This window comes from Somniosus microcephalus, chromosome 23 (genome assembly GCF_052327205.1).
Source record: "Somniosus microcephalus isolate GS21.2 chromosome 23, FLI_Smic_1.0, whole genome shotgun sequence".
NCBI classification, from domain to species: domain Eukaryota; kingdom Metazoa; phylum Chordata; class Chondrichthyes; order Squaliformes; family Somniosidae; genus Somniosus; species Somniosus microcephalus.
The window spans coordinates 23,667,233-23,684,723 of NC_141009.1; the positions used below are offsets into that span (position 1 = coordinate 23,667,233).

General features: G+C 41.5%; 1 protein-coding gene across 1 annotated transcript; it reads right to left on the bottom strand.

Annotated features, from left to right (window-relative positions):
- Positions 1 to 8,161: 8,161 nt before the first annotated feature.
- On the bottom strand, positions 8,162 to 16,737 carry LOC147101739 (LIM/homeobox protein LMX-1.2-like). The gene is made up of 5 exons (XM_085965145.1): positions 16,511 to 16,737; positions 12,895 to 13,073; positions 10,667 to 10,744; positions 8,678 to 8,744; positions 8,162 to 8,304 (listed from the first exon to the last, which is right to left on the bottom strand). Exons 1-5 carry the CDS (start codon positions 16,713 to 16,715, stop codon positions 8,162 to 8,164), a joined length of 672 nt encoding a protein of 223 aa, XP_085821271.1. The 5' UTR covers positions 16,716 to 16,737.
- Positions 16,738 to 17,491: the final 754 nt, after the last annotated feature.

Sequence of the window (17,491 nt, forward strand, 5' to 3'; positions counted from 1 at the left end):
GAAAGGGTTGTTGAGTGTGTGAGTTGCTGCTTTGAATGCTAAGCTGTCTGGCCCATTATAAACAACCCAGGTGCACACCGCCAGTGCCTGTAGCCTTTGCAGAGGCATTTTTACCTGCAGTCAAATTTCCTTGTTCAATTCCTTTTGTTTTCCGCAGCTGTGTTAGATAAATCAATCTCTATTTTCCCATCCTGACACTTTGCAAAACGGCAATGCAAACAATATCAGTGCAACGACAGTTTGATATTCACTCATTTTCAACGAAGGTTTAATTTGTGCTGTTTTATGCATTGTACTTTTCCTTTTAAACACGTCATTCTGTACACAGTGTAAACTTTTTCTTTATTATACAACATTTCCATAGTTCAGACACTATGATGATGAAACTAATTTTAATTGTTTTATAAATACATTTCAATCTCTTTGCTTCACTGTGGTAATTTGTAAATGAGGGCATCTATAAAATTACCGGGAAGTAAGATATACAGACAGACAAACTACTCGAGAATGCAGTGTTACATACGCCAAAACAATGTGAGGTGGCTATTGTAAAGCAAGAGGTTGGACAAAAAAAGCCTCTTCTGTTTTTCTACAATGCCACAAAAATGAACTCGAGAAACACTAATAAATAATTTAAAAATAACAAGTAATTTAAATAATAAAATATGTTCTACACACAATGCAAGGTCTCATGCCTGACAAGGGTGGGGATGGGAAAGGGGAAGGGGGTCAAGAAACCAGAGCTTTCGCTAAATAATGTTGCAAAAGGAAAGTCATAGATGCTACATATTATAGCACAGGTTTGTTTACAAGTTGGTGACAAATATAACGGACACAACTATAAAAATTCTACACTCGGTCTAACATAAATACAGAATATATAAATTTACAATACATACAGCCATACTGAAATCATGGACGTGACCTTTAATAAAGGAGACAGAGGTTTGCTTGTCTTTTGTTCTAAGCTACTGGCACACCAAAAATGTAAGAAAATTCGCTGTACATAACTTTATACAGAATTTATATTATACCCCTTTTCATGAATTTATAAGACGGAGAACATATTCGGACAATGCCATTCCAGGTATGGTTTCACTTCAAAGATCAGCCATTGGAATGCACGCGCCAGTTATATCCAAAACTCCACACAGTTCTATACACCAATTAATAAAGAGCGAAGAAAATGTTCTTCAATGAATGTATAGTTCATTCACGGTTGCCTTGAATGGATTTATGCACCTCAGGTGACTTTGTTGATTTTTCTTTTTGACTAATACAGCATTTTAGGACATTTTCAGTACCTTATACAACTGTAAGTAGTAGGCAATCTTATAATCTCAAAAAAAACCTGTATGGCGCTGGTAACAATGAAAATATAAGCATATACTCAAGTGAGGGAGATTAACAGAGAAAACATTTGACAGTTCACGCGTTGGTAATTAACTCTTTTTACTATTCCTGACAACTGGTCTGGAACTAGATCTTCTAAACTGCTTCATATTGAACGGATTCAGGTTCAGGGATACAACCCGAAGTATAATATTACAGAGTCGGCAGCATATTCTTTAAACAAGCCTGCTTTTAAAGCCAGCTTACCATACTAAACGGAATCACAAAGGTGGCACCCAAAAAAATATTAGTGCTTAAGTTTGCGTGAACATAGCCGTCACTGCAGCACTAATGGAACTCTCAACATATTGGCGTAATCAATCACCATTCTGTAAACTGGTCCTTCTGCTTTCCTCAATAGAAAATTCATTTTGAATGACAATGGAATTACTATATAATTTGATGTATGCATACAGTAAAGAGGCTGATTTCCTCCCCAGATACCTATAGAAAGCAATCATTACAGGGGAAGACTAATAAACTGCAGTTGCCTTGACCCACAACCTTCCAAGTCCCAATCGCATAATCAATGGCATGCTGTCTGAGTGAACACATCAAATGCTAAGGGTGCCTGACAGGAGTTTGTCAATTTACTTTTCGCTTTAAAGTATTGCTTCAGTAAAGCATATTATCCTCACTTGAGCAATCATACTGTCCCATGGCAGTCCCAAAATGAGGTGAACAAAATCAGAAAGGTCAAAGGTTACTTTCAGGCTTAATCTTTTACTGGAACTCTCAGGTCAAAGCACAGAGATTACCATTAGATGGGATGAATCATGATACAAATGATGGCAACAGTACTCTTACTTATACTTAGATACCCTTTGAACTCTATCAGTGGAATATGTTTTTGCTTCTGGGGCACATATCTTGTCGTAGTTAACCATTAGAAGATGGGTGTCTCCCAGTTGAGTTATAGGCCAAGTTTTGCTTGTATATTTTAAGATTAAAAAGATGAGGTTAGGTTTTAACAATTACCTTTGGTTTTAAATTTCTTAGCATTTATCACAGAGATACTGCGGATAAATGCACACAGTAATATAAAACGATAACACTGTAGGGCTGGATGTTGATTCATATCTCACACTTCTTCTATCATCCCAATTATTTGACGACTTACGATGGATATGGGGGAGGGAGGGGGAGGGGTTTCGTGTTTCCATTGGTGCACAATTTGTCAATTACTCTCCTCAATACTGCAACTATCTACCCGTTTTATCGGCTTATTAATCACAGCTGAGCATTGAGCAATATTTTTGACGAAAGATATAACTGCGACCAGGAAGAACATTTTGCCACAATAATACTTAATTCATTGTACATTTCCTGAAGCAGAACTTTGGCTTATTTGGTGGTGTGGGGGGCGGGGATGTTATGCCACATGCACTGAACAACCTGACTTTGGTATTTTAATAACTTCCACTATCAAGACTGTGACTTAACATATAATATCACAACAGAGCCTGGGGCTTCATATTCAAAGCTACTTCAGCCTAAAGACAGAACAATTTAAACAATCCAAACGTGAAAACGGATCTGATATGCTAATTGCAAGAAGTAATACCTTTTAATCTCTCTTTTTTGAAATAGCGAGGTGGAAACTAATTCTGGATTTCAATTTGACAAATTATCAACAACCATCTTTGCATACATATTTTCCGTTTAGTGGCACTCGGCTAACAGCGCTGACAATGCTCTGGGTCACACGCCATTCCCCACTGGAGACTGTGCTTGAGCGAGGAAACCGTGTGACAGCTATAAGCAGGAAATACCGTGAAAGGAAGAGAAAATCCAAACCCGGGCACTGCATTTTATAGCTTAATGAAGTGTTGGCTGTTGCTGCGGGAGAGAGATGATTCATGCCAAATGCAAGGGAGCTCAGACCAAATCGGTCTACTCGCTATTTTGTACATAGTATCTGACTGAATAAGGTGAAAATGGAATGTAACATTTTCTAATCTCTTTTACATTGAGTGTATGGAGAATTGGTGCGTAAAATATTATTTGATCTTTGAGATCCAGTTACGATTCAAAAATTATTAAACATAGGATAGCAGAAGGGCAGGAAAGAGGCTGAGATTCCCAAATTTATATGTATATAATTAAGAACAATAAGTTCTGGAGTATTTGTATAAAAACATTGAAACAATGGTATGCAGCTGCAGTTTCTATGTCCCATGCTCCCATTGTTGTGCTGATTTGAATTCTATTGAATTTGTCTTTTTGTATGTCACTTTCATTATCTTCTTGCTGTCAGTTTCTCTGCCACATGGGAAATAGTGGATAAGTTCATTATGAGGCAAGAATAAGGTAATATATGGCTGTACAGTTTTTTTTCTTTCGTTTTTTTTCCCCCATTTAAAGTCACCATAATACATCAGATTTTTTTTTAAGTCCTGTTGTTTTCACGAAGCAAAATATGAGTTCTGCATGGAATAGAGCCTGTCAATAGGGTTCCCCACTCTAGCTTGCATGGGGTTAACTTCTGACGAGGCGAGAAAACAGTCGCTCAAGCTGGTGAGGGAGGTGTCGCTATCGATGTCGTGGAAGAGGGAGTCGTTTCCTGGAATCACAAAATGAAAGCACTTAATTGACAGCATTAAATCACTTAGAGGACGTTATGATGAGTTTTCATTTTTAATGAGGCTTCATGACTTCTTTGTGGTCCTTGGATGCTCATAAAATACAGAAATCCAAAAAGCAATTGATAAATAATAAATATTGTATGAAAATGAGAAAAAAAGAAATACAGGGATATTTCGACAGTGTCACTATGGGCATACCGAGGAGCACGAAATGATACATTCTTTAAGAGACTTTTTGGTGTATGGGTCCAATATTAAAATACTACTTCCAGAAACCAGCATTTCTTTTTTCTGCACCCGGTATTGACACCATGCTTATTATTGATACTGTTTTTGAAATTAAATTGCTTGGAGGCATGCAGTCCAAATATACACCACCTACTACAAAGGGAAGATTTCCTCTGTGTAACATGTGAACACGGTGGTTATAAATGGGTTATGGTTTTGTTCCACATCAGGCACAGAGGAAATCTTCCCCAACTCTTGCTTTTAAAATAATCAAATTTAGCAATGCTGTCCCTTACTACTGCACTGGAAAGAAGGGATAAGGGGAGGAAATTAGATTTAAAATACTCGCAGACAATACAGGAAAGGCTATCGTGAATGGGACTGCGCCACGATTTAACAAAGCCCCAAAGACTGAACGGACGCACAGTTGGACTTGGCTTTCAGCTCATCCCCATATTTTTGGCCTGTGTAATTAGCAGAATGGTACCAGGGATGAGGGAATTCAGTTAGAGAGACTAGAGATGCTGGAATTGTTCTCCTTAGAATAAAAAAGGTTATGAGGAGATTTAACAGAGGAGTTCAAAAATTATATGGGGTTTTGATAGGGTGGATAGGGAGAAACTGTTTCCATTGGCAGGAAGGTCGGTAACCAGAGGACACAGATTTAAGGTAATTGGCAAAAAAGGCTGGCGGAGATGAGGATAATTTTTTTACCCAGTGAGTTATGATGATCTGGAATACACTACCTGAAAGGGTGCTGGAAGCAGATTCAATAGTAACCTTCAAAAGGGAATTGGATAAATACTTAAACAGGATAAATTTGCAGAGGTATGGGGAAAGAGCAGGAGAGTGGGACTAATTAATAACTGTTTCAGAAAGTGGGCACAGGCTCGATGGGCTGAATGGCCTCCTTCTATGATTCTATTTTGCTTATATTAAAGCTAAAAGCAAATGGGCTCAATTTTCCGCTTGCCTCAGTTCTAATGATGTTTCTGGCCAACTTTAGAGCGAAAGGTTATTTCCTTGCCTACATGATATTTTCCACATCCATCCAGGAGCAGTGATAGTACAATGATATCTGCAGGGACTGGCAGAGAGGGAGGCTCTCTCTCTCTATATAATATATTAAAGTAACATTCAATTCTGAACACTTCACTTCAATATGCCATCAGTATCAGCTGTGGCTCAGTGGGTAACACACTTGCTTCTGAGTCAGAAGGTTGTGGGTTCAAGTCCCACTCCAGGGACTTGCGCCCATAAATCTCGGCTGATACTCCAGTGCGGTGCTGCGGGAGCACTGCACTGTCGGGTGCTTTGAGACATCCGGTGGTCATGAAAGGCGCTATATAAATGCAAGTCTTTCTTTCCTTTTCATCAAGAATAACCACAGGAGTGTCGAGTACAAATAAAAACTAAAACCCAAAAAACATTCAACAATGCAGCTTTCCAAAAAATGTTAAAAACCAGGAAGAAATGTTTGGATGAGACGTTAAACCGAGGCCCTGTCTGCTCTCTCAGGTGATGTAAAAGATCCCATTGCACTATTTAGAAGAGCAGGGGAGTTATTCCCGATGTCCTGGCCAATATTTATCCCTCAACCAACATAACAAAAACAGATTATCTGGTCATTATCACATTGCTGTTTGTGGGAGCTTGTTGTGCGCAAACTGGCTGCCGCGTTTCCCACATTACAACAGCGACTCCACTTCAACAAGTACTTCATTGGCTGTAAAATGCTTTGAGACATCCAGTGGTCATGGAAGGCGCTATATAAATGCAAGTCTTACTTTCTTTTTTATCAAGGATAACCACAGGAGTGTTGAGTACAAATAAAAACTAAAACCCAAAAAACATTCAACAATGCAGCTCTCCAAAAAATGTTATAAACCAGGAAGAAATGTTTGAACGAATGCATTCCTGGCTACAATGGGAGATGGGAGATAAGTCTGTCAACCAAAAGTAGCAATATTTTGCTACCAAACTGCACAGCAATGTTTAAGTTCACTGAAAATGTGAAAAGCTAATATCTGAGGAAGCTCAGTGGCGAATATACAGGATTTATGTACAGTGTCCCCGATCTATTCCACTGGATGCATAATACTGAGTGAGCCAAGACTTTTATTGCTGGATTACTCCTTAAAAGGGTGCCAAGGAATTAAAGGACTTCACTATGAGTAAGGTGCCTACGGAAAAATTCAGCTCATCAACTGAAATATGCAATTAGGAATTGACACTTATAGCGTGGGAGAAATCTAATAGGTGCACACCAGATCTTGTTTAACTCGCAGCCAATCTTGCGTCTGAGAAACCAGTAGCTGCTATTCATACTTGAATTACAACATAATCAAATAGAGGGTCAAGACGTCACAATGTACCCAACATATCTATCCCCTGCAAATGCCTCCTATTAAGTCTGGGTTGGGAATGGAGGGAAGATCATTTTGAGATGAACTAAAATTTCTACAAAATAAGAGACTGATGCATTTCCAAAAATATCGGATTTGAGAGGGCCTCAATACCCAGGCAGAAATCTCTGTACTTTCAGAAATTACATTATATAGAATTTACAGCACAGAAACAGGCCACTCGACCCTATGCCGGTGTTTCTGATCCACACAAGCCTCCTCCCAAATCTATTTACTTCATCTAACCCTATCAACATATCCTTCTACTCCTTTCTCCCTCATGTACTTATCCAGCTTCTCCTTAAATCTATCTATGCTATTCGCCTCAACCATATTGGATTTATTAGTAATAACAACAGAAAATGCCGGAAACACTCAGCAGGCCAGGCAGCATCCGTGGAGAGAGAAACAGAGTTAACATTTCAGGTCTGTGACCCTTCGTCAGAACTGGAAAAAGTTAGGGATGTAATGGGATTTAAGCAGGTGGGAGGAGGGGAGGAATGAACTAAAGGGAAGGTCTGTGCCAGGACTGAAGGCAGGAGAGATTAAATGTTGCAAATGGGGATGGCAGAATCATCAACAGCTGCCACCTGAAAAAATGGGGGCAGGGGTTATAGTCAGAAATTGTTGAACTCAATGTTGAGTCCAGAAGGCCTTGGATTTATTAGTGACTATCTTATATTTATGGCCCCTGGTTTTGGACTCCCCACAAGTGGAAACATCTTCTCTACGTTTACCCTATCGAACCTGTTCATCATTTTAAAGACCCCTATCAGGTTACCTCTTTCTTTTCTAGAGAAAAGAGCCCCAGCCTGTCCAATCTTTCCCGATAGTTGTAGTTAAAAAGTGAAAAGCGATGCTTTGAAGCGGGTGTAGGAAATTGAACTATCAGCAGGAAGGTCAACAAAAAGTAACTAAATACAAGCAGCCACCTACCATATGGATTCATGTGGTCCCCTGGCATTTGAGGTGGGGTGAGTCCTTGTTGAAATGGATCGGAGTTGTAACCATTCTGATCCATGGACACAAGTTGCTGCTGCGGAGGTGCGAGTGGTGCGTATGAATTTATCATCCCATCCATTCTATTTGACATCACTTCTGCCAATGAAAAGAAGATCAATCAGAAATTTGCCTCGTTTTTTGTGGCTTAAAAAGAACCCACTCGTTTCAATAGAACACCTTTGTTTCTTCGACGGAAAGTAACAAGGTTTTCTGTCTGAATAAAGCATTTTAATCTTTCATGGACGCATGACACGAACTACAATAAATCGAGGCAGAGAACAGAGTGATGAGCAGCCATGGCAGATGCCTAGGCTGGTCTAATAATTCACCAGCAACTCCAGCAGTGAGTCATTCTCAGCAAGTGACATGAGTGGGGTATCCTATGGCTGTTCATTATGTGTTCTGTTTATACCACAGGCTAGATAAGCAATCTAAGTTAAAATGATAAAAGCTAGATGCAGATTTTAATTTTAAAAAGAAATTAAAACTGCTGAAGTGACTGTACAATGGTTGGGGTGACATCACCGGGAAAGATTTTTCACTGTTTCTTCATTCTGGGTTCTGGCATTGTGTTGATGGACGCTGACACTTGTGGCATAACACTTTATTGTGACTATATTTTAATCCATTTTTTACGTGCACACATTTGTTTTCAATGGTAATGCAATTTAAAACCACGTTGCTTTGAATTCCTTGTTACAGAACATTCAGCAGTCACATAATACTTTCACATGTTTCCTATTGAAGATTTTTATTCCTGTCTCCACTTCCTGATTAGAGGGGAGTTGAGGAGAACTTGTTTCACCCAGAGGGTGGTTGCGGGGGGGGGGTCTGGAACTCACTGCCTGAAAGGGTGGTAGAGGCAGAAACCCTCACCACATTTAAAAAGTACTTGGATGTGCACTCGGAGTGCCGGAACCTGCAAGGCTACGGACCAAGAGCCGGAAAGTGGGATTAGGCTGGATAGCTCTTTTTCGGCCAGCCAAATGGCCTCCCGCTGTGCTGTTAAATTCCTTTGAGTCTATGATTCTCTCCCCCCCACCCCCCGCCACCCCGGATGGTTACCTTGTCCGAGCCGTTGACCGTTTTGCTGTTCTTGCTGCTGCTGTTGCCTTCGTGCCAGTTTTTTCATCTTAAAAATTGCAAAGAAACCAGCTTGAAATCAAGTGAAAATGCCCAAATTTAATTAAACCTCTATAATTCAACTGATAAAAAAAAATGACTGAAACAGATCCTGCACAAGAGCACGGAGCATTTTATCAGGTATGGGGTATGACTTTATCCCGCATGTCTGAGAAGTAAAGTATGAAAGAATAGAAATGACAGTTACAATATGAAAATTGCATTATTAATGAAATAATATTACATATTGCTGCAGCCATAGCTGCCACAAATGGAAGGGCACTATTAGAACTGTGATTAATTTGTCCAAATCAGCTGTAAAACAAGAACCTTTCTCCCAAATCAACAACATATTACACCAGTGTTCCTCACATGAATGTGATTTACATGTTTTCATCTACATTAATTGTAATGTAGCAATGAAACACTAATTTGAGAAATCGGAATGATAACGTATTTTACTCCAATAGTGCAGTTCATACCTTATCTATTTCATATCTAATGCCTGTGTTTGCCAGACCTAGGTTCTGCATATACAGTGTGCTATTTGTACCTTATTCTCACTGTATCAACTCTCTCTTTTTATTATGGTGGATGTAGTGGAACTTCAGGAGTACATGTGATTTGACGTTGGCAGCTCTTTTTGCTGCTTATCCAATTCATATTTTTAGATGATATTTTGTGCTCAGCCAGGAGATGGATGTCTGTTGGGGAATACTTTTCAAGCACTCCCAAAATCAGGAACAACACGTATCAGATCTGCTCTGTCCCAAAAATGTGCATCAACATCCTCTTACTGTACCAATGATTACTTCCCCCTCACGCCAGCCATCCTTTCAGCCTCTGTGAATGAGATCTGAGCCCAAATTTGAGCCGAGCATCTGCCGCAGGCTACTAGGAATAGGGTAGAGGCTCATTCAACTCAATTCACTTACAGTTTTAAGACTAGCTGACATGGGCTACCATTCTGCCCACTTGAGCTGGTTGCAAATCCAGATTTACAACATGATGGGGCGGGGGGGGGAGGATGGGGGGTGAAATCATCTTGGGCGGCAATGCGTAATGGGCGATAGCGAATCGGCAGCTCGTTACACACACTGACATGAATCAGTCATTCATGAAAGAAAGACTTATGAAATAATACTGTGCAGCCTATGGGTGGCGCTGTCCAGAGAGAGTATAAATACTCGGGCACGGGCCCAGCTTGCTCAGGACATTCTTAACAGGAACTAGTGAAGGACACAACTAGACCTCCATGTTGTAAAATAATTGATTAAAGCTTTGTTTAACGCTTAGACCAAGTGCCTAGTAATTTTCTTACGTCACACACCTCTCGAAAATGGAAACAAATATCGGGCGGAGTGCAAAATGGGCTGCCGTTTCGCTATCGCCCGTGCTTGCGTCACCATCCAAGACAAATTTGTACCTCGATATGATTTTGTGCATTGCATTAGCCCCCCACCCCCACCCCGCCGCCATTTTCTGTGTATATTTGTTCTCAGGATGTGGGTGCCTGTGGCAAGGCAGCATTTGCTGCCCATTCCTAGTTGCCGGCGATGGGTCTCTTGCTGTTCTATTTTGTAGCAGTTGATTGACAACTGAGTTGGCCACCAGGAGGGCATTAGGAGGCAATGTAAAGCCAAAACCAGATAGGAGGTGGCAAGTTCACTGTAGGACATTAGTGACCGAGCTGTACTTTTAGGACAATCCGGTAGCTTTCGTGTTCATTTTTAGATGCTAGCCCACAAAATTTACTGAATTCAATTTCACAAGCTTGTCACGGCGGGATTCAAACTTCCAACCTCTGAGCTGCTCGTCCAGTACCACAACCTCCTGACCACTGAGCCCCACTGCATGAGAAATAATCTTCCCAAAACTATGATAAGCGAAAGGGTTAGCGAGTTTAGCAGTTTGTGACAAAAATTAAGTTACCTTGGCTCTTTGATTTTGGAACCACACTTGAACTACTCGGACACTAAGCCCCGTCTCTGCTGCGAGGGTTTCTCTGACCTGTTGAGAAGAATCAGTTACATGCCACCTTTACTAAGCAAACACAGAGTCAAGTGCTTTTACTTAAAACAGTCTTCCTAAACTGCATTAGATTTTCTGAATGCACAATTATACCATTCAGCATAGATAATAGATAGCAAGGGAATGAAGGGATAGGGTGGGCAAGTGGAGTTGAGGTGGCAGATCAGCCATGATCATATTGAATGGCGGCGTGAGCTTGAAGGGTCCGTATGCCCTACTCCTGCTCCTATTTCTTGGAATATTTAAAAGCTCTGAAAAATAAAAGGGCCGATTTCAACCCTGCCCGAATGGTCACGGCAACTCACCCGCCCCCACCGATTCCGCTGCCTTGCAATCTTAACCAGGCGAGGGGGACACTCACCAAAGGGCAGCAGGATCCTTCTTTAAATATGCGAATTGGGCTCCGATCACATTGGGGCCAGATGTGCAATTTTAACTCAAGGGCTATACAGGGAAGCCACTGGGTCTTCCCCACCAGGACCAATGGGTGGCAAGAGGGGTTGGGAACAGAAGAGGCCCAGAAAAGTGAGTTAATTTTATTTTTCCGTTGTTTCCTTGTGGGCTAGGAAGAGCAGGATTGCTCTACCAGGCCCCAGAAGGAAACCTTGGGCCTCCTCTGCCCAGGGTTTCCTCCCTTAACCCCTCCCCCAACTATGATGCCCCCACCAATCTCCGCACGAACCACACCCAATTACTGGGGACTGTTCCTTCAGATCTCAGGCCTCCTGCCACTCGAAATCCCACTCCCGTCCACCAGGTAGCTAGTGCTTTGCACCGATATCAGGCAGGAGACTGACAGGACCTATGCTGTTGAGGCCCAGCAGTACAAATCACCGAGACCTCATGCTGCGAAGGGCCAGACGGCTTGGCAGCCCCCTTGAGAGTTGGAATAAACGGGTCTTTTTCCGAGTGGCAGGCAGTGACTAGTGGGGTACCGCAGGGATCGGTCCTTGGACCCCAGCTATTCACAATATATATTAATGATCTAGACAAGGGAACTAGATGTAATATCTCCAAGTTTGCAGATGACACAAAGCTGGGTGGGCGTGTGTGCTGTGAGGAGGATGCCGAGAAACTCCAGGATGATTTGAACAGGTTGGGTGATTGGGCAGAAGCATGGCAGATGCAACATAACGTGGATAAACGCGAGGTTATCCACTTTGGTGGCAAAAACAGGAAGGCAGATTATTATCTGAATGGCAATAGATTGGGAGAAGGGGAAGTGCAACGAGACCTGGGTGTCCTTGCGCACCAGTCGCTGAAGGTAAGCATGCAGGTGCAGCAGGCGGTTAAGAAGGCAAATGGTATGTTGGCCTTCGTAGCGAGAGGGTTTGAGTACAGGAACAAGGATGTCTTGCTGCAGTTGTACAGGGCCTTGGTGAGACCACATCTTGAGTATTGTGTGCAGTTTTGGTCGCCTTATCTGAGGAAGAATGTTCTTGCCATGGAGGGAGTGCAGCGAAGATTCACCAGGCTGATACCTGGGATGGCAGGAATAACGTATGAGGAGAGATTGGGTTGATTGGGCTTATACTCGCTGGAGTTTAGAAGAATGAGAGGGGATCTCATTGAAACTTATAAAATTCTGACAGGGCTGGACAGACTAGATGCAGGAAGGATGTTCCCGATGGTCGGGGAGTCCAGAACCAGGGGTCAGAGTCTAAGGATAAGGGGTAAGCTATTTAGGACAGAGATGAGGAGGAATTTCTTCACCCAGAGAGTGGTGAACCTGTGGAATTCTCTACCACAGAAGGCAGTAGAGGCCACTTCATTAAATATATTCAAGAAGGAGTTGGATATATTTCTTAAGGCTAAAGGGATATGGGGAGAAAGCAGGTACAGGGTTCTGAATTTGGATGATCAGCCATGATCGCATTGAATGGCGGAGCAGGCTCGAGGGGCCGAATGGCCTACTCCTGCTCCTATCTTCAATGTTTCTATGTTTCTATGGACTCTGCCCACACAACTCTCACCAGGAGGTAAAATTGTCTCTAAACAGTAATAAGAAGCTAAAAGATGTTGGCTTACCTTTGCACTCAATATTTTTTTGCTTTGGTGTGCAAATCTAACAGGTTAGGACAAGTGAATAACATAACTAGATGTACCGAGCAATAATTGAAAACCCTTACCTTTCTGCAAGGTTTGGAAGAAACTTCAAATGACGCTTTAAATGCTCTCCTTTGCTGTGTTGTAAGGATTGTCCTAGGGCGCTTTGGCCTTCTCTGATCCTTGCTGTCTTCACAAGCCTTTCCCTGATTTCCCTGAATTTTATTTGGCTTCACGTCAATATCTTCATCATCACTTTTCACTGCAAATGCAAAAATACAATTCATTGTCAGTTTAAAATAGTATAGAATTGCCCACGGGTAAAATGGTAAAACAAAATATTCAACCGTCTCTTGAAAAAAAAAGTTTGGGGGCAATTTTCTCGAGTTGAGAGATGGGAAATGGGGCACCTTTTTATTTCAAGCACTCACTGTGAACATCAAGCACCAAAAGTCAAGTATCGCACCATTCGGTGTACTCTTTTGAACAGTACTTTTAACAAATTTGACTGTAACTAATAAAACTTTAAATGAAACTTAAACAAATCAAATTAAAATTGTGTTGGCCGGGTTGATGATGCACTCCAGTCCCCGCGGCGCCCACCGGTCGCGGAAATACTCAAGTGTGCCGGCGGACACCGCGTGCTCCATCTCCAGGGCCACCCGGGCGCAAACATGCATTCGGTACAAAGTAAAGCTCCTTCCACTTTTTTACTCCAATAATATGCCTCAACCCCCAATCTCAGAAGAGCACACTTACTGCACCAGTGTGACATTTTCCATTTCCTGCACCTGTGTCTCTCTCTGAATGAGATTGCTCATTTATTGCCAAATTAGGGGCAGTTGTTTTCAGTGTGGGCCCATGCCCACCAGCAACCTAGTTGAGACTCTGCTAACCTATTTCATAGTAGACCCTTACAGCAGCAGCTTATAACTAACGTTAATATTGCGGGCAGGCACAAATATTGAGCAATGCTTTTTAATCGCCGTTTAATCCAGTTTGACGGTTTAGCAAATGTGCATATGAATAGTTCCTTCGCTGACATTATATCATTTCATAGTTTTTGTGTACCCTGAAATTCTCCTCACAAAATACCTTACAATTGTTACTACCTCAACACATGAGAAAGAGAGAGAGAGGAGAAAATGCTCAAGCTGCGGATATGTTGGAGAAACCATTTGTGATTTGATAATGAGGATCATTTCAGAGGCCTGTTTTTAATGGTGTATTTGTGGGATTGCAGGAGGCTTTTGACATTTCCAGGTTGAGGTTGACATGCAACCCAAGTCTCAGTTTGAACCCTTTCCTCCGCTACACTGTGGGCTGATTTGGGAAGGAAAGGGATTGCCGCACACAAATAAATCTCCCTGTCGGCGATTCGCCTGCTGTTGTCTTTATATCTCGTTTGATGTTGTAATTATATTGTGGTGCTGCTTCCACTGGGAGGCCTCACTCGTAGTTCACTGCTGTTCTGAAGGGGCTGTCGAGGCAAATTCTTAACTTTGATGGTTTCGTGGTCAGTGAGTTCCAACTTCCGCAACTTGCGGCCTTGTTTTTCAGAGCCCATGCATTTATTTTTCTGATGTCGTTACTGGGATCCCCACTGTCTGATTAGATTCCGACAATAATGATGGCTATCGGTGAACATTTTTTTTCCAGAACACAATGAAAGTGCAGTTAAAATGGGATACTTTAAAACGAAAAAGAAAAACGGGGTTATTTATTTAAAATGTGACTTATTCTGGCGAAGGCCGCTTTCAGGAACATACTTAGAAGTGAGGGGGCCTGAAAGTTATGGAATTTTTTGAATTTACAGTTGAAAGGCTGTTCATTCAAAAGCTATTGTCTGTAACTTTGCAAAGTTCTGAAACAGTAGAGCAGCTGGAAAGTGATTTACTCCAGTGCAGTTCACCATTCACTTTGTCTTATGCCAGCCTTGCAGGATCATCTTCCTTTATTTCAATTCAACATATTTATGTAATGATCAAACGTTGGCTGACTCACTTTAATAGCTGTGTCATTATTAACTTCCTGAAATGCCATTTAAATTTAATGGCTTTCTAAACCTGATAACTCCTAGTCTTTGGAGAGTTACTGCAGGTCTGGCAGCCATCGCCTGGCATCACAGTTTTTGTATTTTTAAAATTACGTAAAATTACATACATTCTTATGTAAGCAAAACAGCGCTGTGACAAACTCTATCCTCCCTCTCCACCACTCTCACCCCCTCCCCGACACACACACGACATTCTCTCTCTCCCTCTGCCGATATAAGTCTTTCATTGATCATCTGTTTTTGATAATTCAGAAATCGTGAGCATTTTGTACTTTTCCATCCGTATGTTATAAAGGTTAGTTAACTATTGGTGCTCCTTGGTGCCATATTTGTATCTGGGCTGTTAATCAAACATGGAATTTGCCCTAGTCCACTTTGAGTTAAGAAGGAATGTCCCAGAAAACAAAAACAGGCACACCGAGATGCTTTGCCAAATTCTTTGACAGTTGTCTGCAACCAAATAAGGAACAGCTGTAGCTGATACCACAAATTGAGTAATGGGTGTGGATGTTTAGTGGGTGCATTGAATTGAGTGGCGTGCTGTTTTTTTATAAAAACAAAGCAAAACAAACCTAGCTATTTACACGTGGAGAAATTTCCATCTATGACTGATTCAAAATGTTATATATTGCGCCGAACACAGGTACTAACAACTGGAGTAAAACACTAACAATAGCGATGAAACACAAATTCTGACAGTAATGCTAGACGCGAATCTAGTATATAGATATATTTATAATCAATGCTAGTAGGAGCAACTGGAAGAATTGCAGCGGAGTAAATCTTTTGGAACTTCTGAATGTCAACCCGTACTTAAATAAAAAGAGAAACAAAATTGAAAATGTTGACAACACATCGATCAGACGGCGTCTGCGAAGAGAAAAGATAGGTTAACTCGGGCCCAAATGCTCAGTCTAAAGCTCATATTATTTCATGCACCACTGAAGATGCCATTTGGTATCATTTCTAACCCATCCACTGATGCCGGATGGTAGGACCGCTGCAATTGGGCAGAGTAGATCTCAGCAACGGGAAGCAAAGAGAGTTAGACTGGGCAGTAAATCACTGGTTAGGCCTCAGCTAGACTATTGTGTCCAATTCTGGGCACCACACTTTCGGGAGGATGTCAAGGCTTTGGAGAGAATGCAGAGGAGATTTATTAGAATTGTACCAGGGATGAGGGATCTCAGTCGTGTGGAGAGACTGGGGAAGCTGGGCTTGTTCTCCTCGGAGCAGAGGTGGTTAAGGGGGTGATTTAATGGAGGTGTTCAAAATGATGAAGAGTTTTGAAGGAGTAAATAAGGAGTAATTGTTTTCACTGGCAGGAAGTTTGGTAAAAAGAGGACACAGATTTAGGATAATTGGCAAAAGAACCAGAGGGGAGAGGAGGATTTTTTTTAATGCAGCGAGTTATGATGATCTGGAATACACTGCCTGAAAGGCTGGTGGAAGCAGATTCAATAGTAACTTTCAAAACAGAATTCTATATATAGAAGGATAACAAATTTGATTTATGCAGTGACATAATATACTTTGTGAACACTGCAAGCATTAATGAACAAAGAGCAAAGTGAGACATACGAATTAAAATAGTTTATACAGTAATGGTGAATTTTTCACTGTAGGAAAAGCGCGATCTTTACCTGAGTCTGAATCATCAGGGCTAACGGAACTCAGCAGTTCCTTTTCTTTCTCATAGTCACTTTTGCAAAGCAGCTGTCCCTCTTTCAAAACATACTCGTCGCCTTTCCTCAGCTGTCTTTCACAAACACAGCAACAGAAGCAGCTCAGATGGTAAACGCATTCTAACGCTCGCATCACAAATTCTGTCGCTGCTATCTTCTCCATGCAGCCATTGCATTTCGTGGCAAACAATCTGGAAAAGACAAGACAGTCTATGACATGGCGGTTTGCTTGTGCATTGGACGTTGAAGGCAACATCAATGTGGATTAGCAAAATACTGCAGATGCTGGAAATCCAAAATAACAACAGAGAATGCTGGAAAAACTCAGCAGGTCAGGCAACATCCGTGGAGAGAAATTTGAGTTGACGTTTCGGGTTGAAACATCAACTCAAATTTCTCTCCACGGATGTTGCCTGACCTGCTGAGTTTTTCCAGCATTCTCTGTTGCTATTATCAATGTGGATTGATGTTTGTGCCTTGGTTGCCTCGAAGGTCAGGGAATAGTTGGTAATATATTGAATTGTTTCATCTAGATTTTGATTTTTAATATTGGGATTTGTATGCCTTACATGATTTCTTTGTGCAATTATGTCTCAGCCCGAGTCAGATGGTTGTGGGCTAAAGGCCCATTCCAGGACTTGAGCACATTTGGTCCTTTCTTTCAGATGCGATGGTAAGCTGGTGTAAAGGATCCCATGGCACCGTTTCAAGAGCAGAAGAGTTGTCCTGACCAACATTCCTCTCTCGACCAACATTCCTCCCTCAACCAACACCACAAAAAGCAGATGGACTGGTTATTCCGCTTAGCTGCTGTTTGTAGGATCGTGTTGTATGCAAATGGCCTGCTGTATTTGCTGACATAGCACAACAGTAATTACACGTCAAAAATAATTGTTAAGCAGTTTGTAGTACACTGAGGATGTGATATGGTGCTACATA